This window comes from Mus caroli, chromosome 7 (assembly GCF_900094665.2).
Source record: "Mus caroli chromosome 7, CAROLI_EIJ_v1.1, whole genome shotgun sequence".
In the NCBI taxonomy this organism is placed as follows: Eukaryota; Metazoa; Chordata; class Mammalia; order Rodentia; family Muridae; genus Mus; species Mus caroli.
The window spans coordinates 27,113,208-27,128,174 of record NC_034576.1 but is presented as its reverse complement, the minus strand read 5'-3'; the positions used below and the strand labels follow the sequence as shown (position 1 = coordinate 27,128,174).

General features: G+C 42.7%; 1 protein-coding gene across 2 annotated transcripts in view; it reads right to left on the bottom strand.

Moving 5' to 3' along the window:
- LOC110298309 (zinc finger protein 60-like) overlaps nucleotides 1–14,967 on the bottom strand; it is a 22,467-nt gene that overhangs the window by 5,779 nt on the left and 1,721 nt on the right. The window contains exons 2-5 of one of the 2 annotated variants that reach the window (XM_029479226.1): nucleotides 14,486–14,646; nucleotides 12,462–12,514; nucleotides 11,522–11,648; nucleotides 9,644–9,742 (exon numbers count right to left, since the gene is read on the bottom strand). In XM_029479226.1, the coding sequence (XP_029335086.1) occupies nucleotides 9,644–9,742; nucleotides 11,522–11,648; nucleotides 12,462–12,494 (259 nt within the window). In that variant the 5' untranslated portion in view covers nucleotides 12,495–12,514; nucleotides 14,486–14,646. The remainder of the gene's footprint in view (nucleotides 1–9,643; nucleotides 9,743–11,521; nucleotides 11,649–12,461; nucleotides 12,515–14,485; nucleotides 14,647–14,967) is intronic. The other variant, XM_021167475.2, reaches the window with a different exon arrangement.

Here is a 14,967-nt window from a genome sequence, read left to right as displayed (position 1 = left end):
AAAAAAAAAAAGGTACTAGAAGAAAAACTTTAACCTAAAGGGATTAACTATACCTAAGAAAACACAAGGAATAAATAAATCAAGAGCAGCAAATCAAAAGACGAGAAACATACACACCACCACAACAAAAGAAAAAGAATCAAAACACTGCTCATTAATATCTCTCAATATTAACAGTCCCAATTCTCCAATAAAAAGACCCAGACAGGATCCAATCGTCTGCTGCATCGAAGAAACACACCTTTGCAACAAAGATAGACATAATCTCAGAGTAATAGGTTGGAAAAGGGTTTTTCCAGCAAACAGACCCAAGAAACAAGCTGGAGTAGCCATTTTAATATCTGACAAAATAGACTTCATACCAAACAGACAAGTTAGGGAGTGATTATACACGCTTATCAAAGAAAAAAAATCCACCAACTTCTATGCATAAAACACAGGGCACCCAAATTCATAAAAGAAACAGTACTATAGTTTAAATCACATATTGAAACTCACACACTAATAATGGGAGACTGCAATATCCTGCTCTCACCAATAGACAGATCATCCAGACCAAAACTAAATAGAGAAATGCTAGAGCTAACTTGATGTTGTTATAAACAAAATGGATACAACAGATACCTACAAAACATTTCATCCAAACATCAAAGATTTTACCTTCTTCTACGTATCTCATTGAACTTTCTCCAGAATTGACCATAAAGCAAGTATCAAAAGATATAAGAAAATCCAAATAACACCTGGTAACTTATGCAGCCACCGTGGGTTAAAGCTGGATATAAATAACAACAGAAACTTCAGAAAGCTTACAAACCCATGGAAACTGAACAACACTGGTCAAGTTGAATGAAAACTGGGCCAAGACAGAATTATAAAAGAAATCAAGGACTTCCTAGAATCGAATGAAAGTGAAAACACAGTACAACCAAACTTAGGGGATATGATGAAGGCATTCTAAGAGACAAGTTCATAGTACTATGAACCTACATTAAAAAAATTAGAGAGGTCTCACTCTAGCAACTTAACACCACACCTAAAAGCTCTAGAATAGAAAGATGAAATTACACCCAAAAGGAGTAGAAGGCAAGAAATAATTAAAGTCAGGGCTAACTTCTGTAAAATAGAAACAACAATACAACAACAACAAAATACAAAGAATCAATGAAAGAAAGAGTTGGTTCTTTGAGAAAATCAGTAAGACTGACAAACCCTTAGTCAAATTACCTAAAAAGTGGAGAGAGAAGATCCAAGTGAGGAAAATTAAAGATGAAAGGAGGCTATAAAGACAAATACTAAGGGAATTCAAAGAACCATAAGAACATACTTTAAAAGCTTGCGCTCCACCAAATTGGGAAGTCTAAAAATAACTGGTGGGTTTGTTTGTTTGTTTGTTTGTTTGTTTGTTTTTGATACATACTACTTACCAAAGTAAATAAAGATCAGCTAAGCAATTTAAACAGACCTAAAACTCCATTTCACTAAGAAATGGAGTCAGTAACTAAGCCTCCAAACCAAAGAAACGCCAGGGCTAGGTGGTTTGGTGTAGAATTCTACCAAACTTGTAAAGAAGAGTTCCTGCCGAAACACATGCGAAAATTGAGAGACCTTGGACACTCAGCCCTAGAAGGTGTTTTATCAAACCCTCCCCTAAATGTTCACAAAATCCTATGGAAGAGGAGATAAACAGAAACAATGTAAAATGCTGGACGCTGGTAGACCAATCCTTTAATCCCAGCGTTTAGGAGGCAGAGCCAGGCAGATCTTTGGGCTTCAGGACAGCCTGGTCTACAGGGTGAGTTTCAGGACAGCCAGGGTTACACAGAGAAACCCTGTCTTGAAAAACAAACAAACAATAAGAACAACAACAAAAAATGAAAGAAAGAAAAAAAAGAAAATGTGTAAAAGCCAGAGGGGTGGAAGACATCAAGAAAACAAGACTCTGTAAATGAACACAATAAAACCTCATGTGACTTGACAGAGACTGCGGCAGTTTGCATAGGGCCTGCACTACCCAATCTTCACCAAGTCCTTTGTGCATGAACTATGGCTTCCAGGTTAGTGTTTTTATGGAATTCATGAGTGTGTAAACAAGTGGGTCTCTCTTTCTTGTGCCTTCACTTGGGTTTTTTCTGTGTTTGGTTGTGGATTTTTTTTTGTCCCATTCCAATGTGTCAGATTATATTATATTATATTATATTATATTATATTATATATATTATATTATATATTATCATTATCCCTTATAAGCCTGTTTATTTTCTAAGGAGAGAGAAAAACAGAGTAGATCCAGATGGGAGAGGTAGGAATAAAGTGGGAGGAACAGGGGGAGGGGAAGCCACAATCAGCATTTATTATGTGAGAAATTTTTTTTTAGAAAAGGGGAGAAGAAAAAGAAGACTAAGGAAGCCAAATGATAAATACATTCAAGAAATGTGACACTGAAGTTTCCACAAAATTAAGTTAAACCAAATTAAATCAAAATAGGAAAATACATAAATAAGACTGTATGGGTAGCACTACTAAAATGATCATTTTCTTAGTATGATAGTAAAAGATTGTTTATATTAACTAGGATTGATGGAAAATTGTTTGTGTATAATAGCCCAAAAAAGGATACATGAAACACTTAGTATCAACTGTCATATCAGTGGCCAACCATCTAAGAGTTCAACAAAAAGCGTTTAAACATGCAGTGGTAGACATAAACACAGCATATAAGACAAAATGATATCAATTAGTAACATTTTTTTTGTATGTGCTTTTTTATTTTGAAAGGTTTTGCTGTTGCAGTTGTTATTTGTTTGTTTGTTTAATTTTTGGTTTATTTTTTTATTTTTGGCCACGTTAGGAGTCAGCCTGAGATGGCCACTAGTAGGACACCAAGCAGGCATGGGGAAGCAAGTAAGTGATGGAGAAATGGAAAAGAAACAGAAGGGTGTGGGCACAATAGGTAGAGGCAGTTCTGGAAAGTTGAGGGTATTTAGGAAGAGCCAGATTTGACAGGCTGGTGATGCTACCTGGGACCATGGTAGGGTCCTGGCCTGTGCTGCCATAAGGGGCCAAATCTGAGTCTTTGGCCCTGTAGCATCAGGGGTCTGTTACCACCAAAGGTCAGGCAAACATTCTTGGTCTGGGCTGCCACCAGGGACATGTTGATGTTTGAGGGCTTTGCAGAACTGGCCCCACCCACTTGGGCATCATAGATGAGTTAGCCCTGGAGGCATGGAAACAAGAGAGCTGACTCTGCCCCTAGGCAGCCACAGTACTCAGGAAAGTGGGCATTGCATATTGCAGGTGTAGTGGGTGAGATGACCCTAACACTTGTTTCCCATTTGGTGGCATTAAAAAGGGATAGCTACCCTCCTCTACCCCTCACCACCTGTGGCAGGTGGGAGACCTGGCCCTGAAGTCATGAGAGCAGGGGAGTTGTCCCTGCCCCTCACTAACTGCAGCACTTGAGAAAACAGGCCCTGCACTTCACCTGGTCAGCACAGTAGAGCTGACCCTGGAGGCAAGGCAGGGGTGTGGTGTGGGAGAGCTAATCCCACCACTTTTCTGCCATGTAGTGACAAGGGGGGAGGGAAAGATGCCACCACCCATCCCTTGCCACCTATAGCAGACAGGAGAGCTGTCCTTGTCCTGAGATCATCAGAGTGGGAGAGCTGGTCCTGCCCCTCACCTGCTGCAGCACTTGGAAGAGCGGGCCTTGAACCTCACCTGGACAGCACAGTCAAGCTGACCCTGGTGGTGGGGGTGCAGGTAAGCTGGCCCTGAGGGCATGAGCATGGGTAAGCTAGACCAGCAACTTGTCAGTGGACAGCAGTGTGTGTGTGTGACAGACAGACAGACAGACAGACAGACAGACAGACAGAGAGACACAGACAGATGCCCCCCCCCCCCATTGCTCCATATCTATGGCGGCTGAGAGAGCTGGCTCCAGAGTCACGAGAGTAGGAGAGCTGGCCCTATCCCTCACCAGCTCTAATAGTCAAGATACAGCCGTGCACCTCACCTGGACAGCAGGGTAGAGCTGTACCTGCTTGTAGGGGTTGCTGGTGAGCTGGCCCCGAGGGTGTGACAGCAGGAGAGCCCATACATCTAATGCCCAGATCCAGGACCAGCCCAACTCTATCCCATTGATGAACTGCTGGAGTGCACGAAGGGGCCAGTCCTACAGATCCAAAACTACAGGATCTCCATGACACAGGGCAACAACAGAATATCTGAGAGGAGTCTCATTGAGATCTCAGTATTGATAGAGTAGCAGAAGCCAGAAGCCTCATTCCAGACCAACAAGTCATTGCAATGAACATTTGCAAGCAAAGAAGTGTGGACAAAAGTGTGTACAATAGGACATTCTGTGACACACCATAGCTTTCACAATGAAATTTTTTCCCCTTTGTTGTTGGGAGGAGTTGCAAGGGAGGAGAGAAGGTATAAGAGGAGGGGGAGACGAGTTGGACTGGGGTATATGATGTGATAGTCACCAAAAAAAAAACCCAATTATTGTTTAAAAGTTTAAATCACACATCACATCCCACACATCAATAATGGGAAACTTCAACACCCCTTTCTCACCAATGGACAGGTCATCTAGACAGAAACTAAACAGAGGAATAATTGAGCTAACAGGCATTATGAGTCAAATTGACCTAACAGATGTACAGAACACTTCACTCAAACAAAAAAGAGTATACCTTCTTCTCAGCACCTCACCAAGCTTCCAAAGTTGATCATGTACCTGGTCACAAAACAGGTCCCAACAGATACAAAAAAAAAAAAAAAATGAAATAACCTCCTGTATCTTACCACTGTGGATTAAAGCTGGAGTTTAATAATAATGGAAACAATAGAAGTCTACAAACTCATGGAAGCTAAACAACTCTACTGAACAATCACTGGGTGAAGGAGGAATTAAAGAAAGAAATTAAAGACTTTCTAGAATTCAATGAAAATGAAGGAACAACATACCCAAACTTATGGAACACAATGAAAACAGTGCTAAAGAAATTGGAGAGATCTTTTACTACTGACTTAACAGTTCACCTGAAAGCTCTAGAAGAAAAAGAAACAAACACACCCAAGAGGAGTAGATGGCCAGAATTAATCAAAACCAGGGCTGAAATAAACAAAATAGAAACAAAGAGAATAATACAAAAATTGGTTCTTTGAGAAAAATCAACAAGATTGACAAATTTGTATTTAAACTAAATAAAAGACAGAGAGACTATCCAAATTAACAAAATTTGAAATGAACAGGGAGACATAACAGACACCAAGGAAAGTCAAAAAAATTGTTAGGTCTTACTTCAAAAGTTTGTATCCATAAAACTGGAAAATCTCAAAGAAATGGACAATTTTCTCCATTAAAAGCCACTTACCAAAGTTAAAACAAGATCAGATAATCAATCTATGTAAACCAAGATCCCCTAAGGACATAAAAACAGTCATTAAAAGTCTCCAACCAGGAAAAAAAAAAAAAAAAAGAAGAAGAACCAGGTGGTTTTAGTCTAGAAATCTACCAAACTTTCAAAGAAGAGCTAATACCAATACTCCTCAAGTTATTCTCCAAACAGAAACAGAAGGAACACTGCCAAATTAATTTTATGAGGCCACAATTACCCTGATACCCAGACCACACAAAGAGTCAACAAAGAAAGAGAATTCCAGACCAATTTCTCTAATGAACACTGATGTAAAAATACGCAATAAAATTAAAAAAAACGTAATCCAAAAAACATATCAAAAAGGTCATCCACCATGATCAAGTAGGCTTTATCCCAGGGATGCAGGAATGGCTCAACATACGAAAATCCATTAATGTAATTCACCATATAAACAAACAAAGAAAAACATACATGATCATCTCATTAGATGCTGAGAAGGCCCTTGACAAAATCTAATACCCCTTCATGTTAAAATTCTTGGAGAAATCAGGGATACAAGGCACATGCCTAAACACAATAAAGGTAACATACAGCAAGACAATAGCCAACATCAAGTTAAATGTAGAGAAACTTAAAGCAATTCCACTAAAATCAGGGACACGATTAGGTTGTCCATTTTCTCCATATCCATTCAGTGTAGTGCTTGAAGTTTTAGCTAGAATAAGGCAACCAAAGGAGATAAAGGGGGTTAAAATTGGAAAGGAAGAAGTCAAAAAATTGCTATTTGCAGAAGATATGATCGAACACATAAGCAAACCCAAATATTCTACTTGGGAACTCCTCCAGCTGATAAATACCTTCAGCAAAGTGGCTGGACATAAAATTAACTAAAGTAAATCAGTAGCCCTCCTATATACAGATGACAAATGGGCTAAGGAAGAAATCAAAGAAATAACACCCTTTACAATAGCCACAAATAATATAGCTTGGTTGACTCTAACCAAGCAAGCGAAAGACCTGTATGACAAGAACTTAAAGTCTTTGAAGAAAGAAATTAAAGAAGATATCAAAAGATTGAAGATCTTCCATGCTCACGGTTTGGTAGGATTAACATACCAAAAATGGCCTTCCTACCAAAAGCAACCTATAAGATTCAATACAATTTCCACCAAATTCCAACACCATTTTTTACAGACTTTGAAAGAACAATACTAAAATTCATACAGGAAAACAAAAAGCCCAGGATAGATAAAACAATCCTGTACAATAAAAGAATTTGTGATGGTGTCACCATCCCTGATCTCAAACTGTACTACAGAGCAATAAAAACCATGAGGCATTGGCATCAAATCTAGACAGGTTGATCAATGGAAGTGAGTCAAAGATCTAGAATTAAATCCACACATATATGGACACCAGATTTTTGATACAGAAGCCAGAAATATAAATTGGAAAAAATGGAAGCATCTTTAACAAACGGTGCTGACTTAACTGGATGTTGGCATGTAGAAGAACACAAATAGATCCATGGCTATCACCTTGCACAAAGCTCAAGTCCAAGTGGATCAAAGACCTCAACATAAAATGGAAAAGACTAAGTCTAAAGACTTAGAATAGAAAATGGAGAACTACCTTGAACACACTGGCATAGGAGACAGCTTCCTGAACTGAACACCAACCATGTAGGCACTAAGATCAACAATCAACCTCATAAAACTGAAGGGCTTCTATAGGGCAAAGGACACTGTCAAAAGGCCAAAGTGGCAGCATACAAAGGGAAAAGATTTTCACCAGCCCCATATCCAACAGAGGGGTGATATCCAAAAACATATAAAGAACTCAAGAAACTAGACATCAACAAACCAAATAATCCAATTAAAACATGGGGTTCAGACCTAAACAGAGAATTTTAAACAGAGGAATCTGTAATGCCTGAAAAGTACTTAAATGTCCAACATCCTTAGCCATCAGGGAAATGCACATCAAAATGACTCTGAGATTCCATCTTGCACCTGTCAGAATAGATAAAATTAAAGACACAAATGACAGCTCATGCAGGCAAGGATGTGGAACAAGGAGCACTCCTCCATTGCTGGTAGGAGCACAAACATGTAAGCCACTTTGGAAATTAAAATGGTGATATCTCAGAAAATTTGGAATCAACCTATTTCAACACCCAGCTACACAACTCCTGAGTATATACCCAAAAGATGCTCCACCAACCCACAAGGACTCTTACTCAACTATGTTCATAGCAGATTTATTCATAATAGCCAGAAAGTGGAAACAACCTAGATGTGCCTCAACTGAAGAAGGGATTTTTTTTTTAAATGTGGTATATTTACACAATGGAATACTACTCAGTTATTTAAAAAAATGATGTCTTGAAATTTCCTGCCAAATGGATGGAACAAGAAAAGATTATACTGAGAGAGGTAATCCAGACCCAGATGACAAACAGGTTATGTACTCACTTATAAGTGGATGTTAGCCATAAAGTAATAGATAACTATGCTACAACCCACAGACCCAAAGAAGCTAAGTAAGCAGTAGGGCTCAAGGGAGGGACACATGAATCTCACTGAGAAGGGAAAACAGAATAGATATCATGGGTGGATGGGCAGGAGGGATGACATGGGGGAGCAATGAGGTGTAGGGATGGGAATGGGGATGGGAACAGGAAAGATCAGGTGTGAGGAGGGTGGGAGAGAGTACTGATGAGACAACTGAAGCTAGAAACCCAGGACAATGGAAACTCCCAGGGATCAGTGAGTGTAACCCTAGCTAAGACTCCTAGCAATAGGGGATAAAAAAAAAAATCCTAGCAAAGCCAGAAACGGCCGAGTTTTGTAACCAGGCAAGACTTCCAGTGGAGGGATTTGGACACCAACCCAGCCACAAAACCTTCGACTACAATATATCCTGCCTACAAGACGTGCTGGGGTAAAGGTGGCACAGAAATTGTGGGAATGCCCAACCAATGACTGGTCCAGTTTGAGACCTATGCCATGAGAGAGAGCCCACCCCTGAGACTTCTCCAAAGTCCAGGAGCCAGAGGCTGGATAGTCCAAACAGGACTCAAGATAGAACCAAACAGGAATGGCGGCAACAACAAGAAGAAAGAAAGAGAAAGAAAAAAAAGGTGAATGAAATGATTCCTAATGATATTCTGCTACATCAAAGAGGCATCATACAGCAACTGATAGGAACAGACGCAGAGACCTACAGCCAAACACTGGGCGGAGCTTGGGGAATCCTGAGGAAGAGGAGGGGGAAGGATTGTGAGGACTGTGGGAGCCAGAGGGGTCAACGACAGCACAAGAAAACATACAGAATCAACCAACTTGAGCTCACAGGGGCTCATGGAGACTAAACCACCAACCAGGAAGCCTGCATAGGCCCAACCTAGGCCCTCTGCACATATGTTACAGTTGTATGGTTTAATCTCTGGTTGGACTCCTAACAGTGGGGCAGGGGCTGTCTCTGACTCGTTACCTGCCTTTGGGACTCATTCCCCTTACTGGGTTGCCTTGTCTGGCCTAGGAGAGGAGGTGGCCATGCTTACTGAAACGCCATTTGCCATGGCTAGTTGTCAATTGAGGCCAGTTCTTTTCTGAAGGGAAATGGAGGAGGAGTGGATGAGAAGTGAGGAGGCAGGAAGAAGGCCTGGATGGAGAGGAGGGAGGGGGAGCTACAGTCAGGAAGTAAAACAAAGACACAAAAAGTGGGTCCTCCAACATTGAATGATTTAACTGAGCCTCTCCCAGGCATACCCAGCTGCTTGGGTTGTAGTTAATTCCCAAAGTGGTCAAGTTGACAAAAAGAGGAGCCATCACAGGCTGTGCTGTGTGCACTCAGATGTTCCCCTGGCTTGTCCATCTGTTCTTTTTGAGTCAGGGTCTCTCATCTGCCTGGAGCTGACTTGCCAGCAAGCCCAAGGGATCTGCCTTTGCCACCTCCCCAGTGCTGCTGGGAGGAGCCACCATCACACCGTGACTACAGTGACAATGAAGACACAGAATTCAAACGTTTGGTGCCCCTCCCTGCGTTACAGCTTTCACTGGTGCTGAAACTGTCTTGGCTTTGGTTCAGTGGTCAAGAACTCTGAGAGCTCTGCCCGAGGCCCTGGGTTAGAGACTCAGCAGCCACTATAACTCCAGCCCCAGGGAGCTGACCCTCTCTAGGGCCTCTTAGGATACCTGCACACGTGTGTGCACACACAACCAATAATGAAACACTTCACTCTTACTCACCTGGGCTCGGCCTGTCTGTTTCTTCCTTCACAGTCATCCAGGGCTCTTTCTCCTGCTCTAGTAAGACGATCAGATCTGGCTTAGAAATGCAACTTCCCACTTAAAAGAAAGATAGAGATGGCTCAGTGTGTATACATTTATTTGCTTGTTTGTTAGTTTATTGAGACTCAATCTAATAATCCCAGGATGTCCTAGAACATAGTAAGTAGACCTGGCTGTCCTTGAATTTACTTGATCTGCCTGCCTCTGCCTCCCAAATGCTGGGGCTGAAGGTATATGCCACCATGTCCTGCCTGTGTAGATTTTCAAAAAACAGACTTTTTTTATTATAAGGTCTAAACAGCTTGGCATGGTGGATCACGCCTGTGAGACCAGCAGGTGTGGGACTAAGCCAGGCTATGCTGTCTGGGCTGCAGAGCAAAGACCCTTGTCTCTGACAAACAGATAAAAAAGTTCTAAAAGCCAAAAATAGTGCTGAAGAAAGACATTAGAGAAAGAGGAAAAAGCAACCTAGGTAAGAAACCAGCTGCTTCAGATTAGGGTTTTAATCTCCTTTAAATGCAGACAGGGCTTGTCACGTAAGAGGAAAACAGAACTGAGTAGTGAGAACATGAACCCATATTGTCTAGTGTAGACCCCATCTCTGCAGTTCACTAATAATGACATTCATTTAGGCGACTCCCATCAGATTTCTCTGCTCAACTTTTCCATCTAAAGATTTGGCACGGTGGCACACACTTGAAGTCACTTCTCTTAAGAAGAAGTTTAAGAAGGCAAATGAGAAGTTCAAAGTCAGCTTTAGTTACATAGCAAGTCCAAAGCTAGTTGGGGCTCCATGAGACCTGACCCTCCCAAACAAACAAAGAAAAAACACCACCACTACAAATAAAAACAAAACCAACAACAACAACAAAAAACAAAGAAACAAAAAGAACCTCAAAACAACAAAATCAACCACCACAAAAAAAAATTCAAATAATAATAAAAATTTTAAATAATAACAATAACTTAATTATTTAGATTGTGTTGCTAACTATGAGATAGGGTTCATATTAAGATGAAATGCTATACTCAGATATTTTGAATACTGGTTAACCTACAGAAACAAAGCCATGCGTTCATGTATTCATGCGAGGAGGGCACGCAGGCCCAGAGCACGCTGGAAGTGCTCCGCCACTGCACTGCAGCTTGCTGCTGAGAATCCTCATCATAAGCGTTCTCTGAGCTGCCTTCCTTCACATTTACAGCTCACCCTTACATTCTGCCCATTGAAAAAGACAGCTCGTCATGAAACTTCTACTACAATGCTTAAATCGATTCAAGTTATTAAATAAAATTAAATCAAGTTATTAAGTAAATCATTCGGCTCATCTATTTAGTTGCATATGTGTGCGTGTATGGTGTAATTTTGTGTTCGGGAGGGAGTGTGCACCAGGGTGTGTGGGTATGCCTGTCCGCATGTGTGTAAGGACACAGACTAACCTGTGTACAGGTTAGGGGTCTTCTTTGAGTGTTCTCCATTTAATTTCATGAGACAGGATCTCTCACTGAACCTAGAGCTCAGTGAGAGAATCTCCAAGGGATGAGAAAAGCAGCCACTTTATGAAGATCCTAGCTTCAACCCTACAGATCTCACACTCTTCCTTTAGGCAGGAGGACAAGGTCAGCTATCTCTTTTTAAAATTCCATTGCTTAAAATTTATTTTATGTTCTTTGTATGTGATGACCTGTCTGCATGTATGTCTGAGCACCACATGTGAGTACGGTGGCCATGGAGACCAGAAGAAGGCATCAGACCCCCTGGAACTGGAGTTACACCTGGTTGTGAGCCCCTGATGCTGCTGAGAACTGAACCCCATCCATGGGGCACAGGCTTACCCACTGCGACCAGGTTGCTGTAGGTCTCCAACATCATGTCCCTGTATAAGACCTTCTGAGTAGCATCCAGGCAGGCCCACTCCTCCTGAGAGAAGTCAACAGCCACATCCCTAAATGTCACTGACCCCTGAAAGAGCAAACACAAGGAGAGTGAAACTGGGGAAGCTTTCAAGATGGAAACCAGAAGGGAAAGGACTCAAGCGTGGGAAGGGAGCCATAAGGAAATGCTCAAGGCACCTGACTGCATGAGCCTCCCGCCCCATAAACGACAACTGTGCCCATCTACACAGCCAATACCTGTGCCTCTCCACTCCACCCACATCCCTCAGGCTATACCCACAGAAGGGAAATGTCACCTGGGGTCAGGGTAAAACACACAAGGACTGCTGTGAGTCCGTGAGTTTATTATACTATCACATGATGCCATTAAGATTTGTTGTCATGAGAATGACTTCTATAAACTATATACCATTCCATATTATAATTTTTGGTCAAAACAAAACAAACAAACAAAAAAACCTTTCAGGTGGTCAGCATGTCTCTTCAGTCTTCCATAACCCTTCCATAACAGGGTCATTAGCCTAACAACACCACAGATGTCAGTCAGGTTTCCCAGGGCACTCAATGAGACCATCCCCTCAAAGCTCTGAAGCCCCCAAGGCCCCTGTTTCCCTGTGGGACTGACACCTCCACTGCAGGGACAGTCCTCCCTGAGCACAGACCAAGCAGAGAGCACGTGTGGAGGAATGCATTCAAAGACAACCCCAGTGCCAGCTGGAAGAGGCACAGACAGGAAGTGCTCAGACCTGCCAGCCCTCACTGGAAAGGGGCAGACTGGGCTGGGGGATTCCGGATCCTTGGGAAGCTTCAAGAGGGAAAGACAAGAAGGAGTCACCTAACCTGAAGTCACCCTATGTCAAAGAGAAAAATGTCAACTTACACAGACCATGTCTTGAGAACTGGAGCTGGCCATTCTTCTTCAGACTTCCTCCCCTGGGGGACAAAAAGAAAGCCATCACTGCATTGTGACTTGATGTTCCCAGGCTGACTTCTGTCACTGTGATGTCATCAACTACACTTATTTCTCAAGCCTCCCCACTCACTCTCTCCCCCACACACCGCTCACAGCCTCCCACACACAAATTGGAAGCACACAGGAGTCTACACAAAGCCGATCCCCTCCTAACCCAGACAACCCACTGCCAAGGGAGCAGTGTGGGAGTGCAGGGCACAAATATGTCTGCCTTGAACTTCCTCCAGAAGAGGCCAGCAGAAGGGATCCCATCTTCCACCCTGAGATCCAGCTCGCCCTGCACCTGGGCCGCTCCTCCTACTGTGAGCAGATCTCAGATCTTCCTACTGGAACCCCACCTATCAAGGCTCACAGGGGCTCACAGCATCCAGGTGGCCCCTCCTGTGTAAACTCAGGGCTGAAGCACAGCGAGGCTGGAGGGGCTGCAGCTGCAGTGCTCAGGCAGCGTCCAGCATTCTGTGCCCACTGTTAGTGAATGGCACTGTGCACCATGGACCACTGTCCTGAGAACCTTCCCTCATCTATGATAGCACTTATGTCGTCTCAATTAAGCCATGATCCTTTATGGAGATAATTAGCTATAAAACATCCTGTCACAGGAGGTGAGTTTGATATGTTTCCCTCTCCATATTATGGGATATTTTGAACAAAATCTTACTAAATTTGGTCTAGGTGCCATAGAACTGAGTTTCTCAACCTCCGCATGGCTGACACAATTGTTCTGTCTTGAGCTGTGTGAGGGCCATCTTGAGCTCTGCACTGCATTCATCTCTACTCACAAGCTCTGAGCAGCACACAGAACCCTCAGACCTCCCTAAGATGCTGCACCACGGAGCAGCCATCACCAAATGGGGACTCGGTGCTCCAGCCAACAGGTCTAACTAAGCCTTGGTTCAATACACTTTGTGACTGTTTATTTGTTTTTGAGATGGCCTCTTTTATATGTCAGGCTGGTTCTGAACTCCTAAAGCTCCTTCCTCCCTCTCCCATGCTGAGATTACAGCCATGGATCTCCATGCCCAACTCTCAAGTACACATCTGATAATCTTATGAAATCATACTTTTCTCTCTCCACAAGATTCATAAACAATTTTTCCTTCTTTCCTTATCCCCCCTTCCCTCTGTGTACACCAAGCTAGCCAGTCTGCCAGGGATTCTCTTGTCTCCACCCCACGTCTTGCCATAGGAGGGCTGGCACTGCAGACATGCACTGCTGCATCCTGCACTGCATAGTTCCATGCTTGCATGCACTGCACCCACTGAGCCATTGCCACAGCCCCTATCTTTATATTTCTGTGATAGTTTTAGTGTAACCTCATGACATTTATAACTGTTTATGCTTCATAAAGTTGGTGACTGACAAAGCTGGCCAGAGATAAAAGCACAGGAGGATCTGCTGGATGTGGCAGCACGGGTCTATAATTCCAGCCCTGGGAGGTTGATGTAGGAGGCTTGCTCAGAGTCTTGGGCCAGCCTGGCCTATGTGGTGCTGCAATCAGCGGTGCTGGTCAGACTCAGTTTTAACATTCAGTACAATGACATTGGACCTTCAGAGGCACCACAGGCATAGTCCACTCAAAACAGATTACAATTTACAAACTGAGGCTGACACTACTAGAAAAAATATGGAGGAACTCTTCCATGGAGCTGGAAGATTTGGGTTATTACTCTAAAAACACAGTAACCACAGCAAAACGGAAAAGTGGGATTCACATCCAACTAAAAACCCTTCCACTTGCAAGGAAACAGTCAACAGTGCAGAGAGGTAATCTAGAGAGAAGAATTGCAAACTATAAACTTGACAAGGACTTAACATCTAAATTCCTGCAAGTCACTTTAGAAGAAATGTAGACAATTCACCGGGCAGGAAACCTATTAATTAAAACATGGGCAACCATAGACATTAAAGTCACAATGGGAGGCCTCCTCACCTCTGTTAAGAGTGTCCATTCTCAGATGGCTGCGGAGATGGCACAGGGCTTATAGTACTTCTTGCTCTTGCAGGGTGGGTTTAAATTCCCAGCTTCCACATGGTGGCTCACAACCATCACTAAGTCCACTTCCAGGGGATTTGACATCCTCTTTTTGCTTCCTCAAGCACCAGACATGCAGAAAAAAAACACTCTTAAATGTTGTTTTTCAGACAGGGTCTTACTGTGTGGGCCCGGCTGCCTGGACCTTGCTATGTGGACCAAGCCAACCTTGAACTCACAATGATCCTCCTGCTTCTCCCTCTCAAGTGCTGAGATTAAATGTACCCCACAAAGCCTAGCTTTTCTTTTAGAGTCACTTTCTTTTTTTTTTTTTTTTTTTTGTTTTTCGGGCAGGGGTTTTTTTGTGTACCCCTGGCTGTCCTGGAACTCACTTTGTAGACCAGGCTGGCCTCGAACTCAGAAATCCGCCTGCCTCTGCC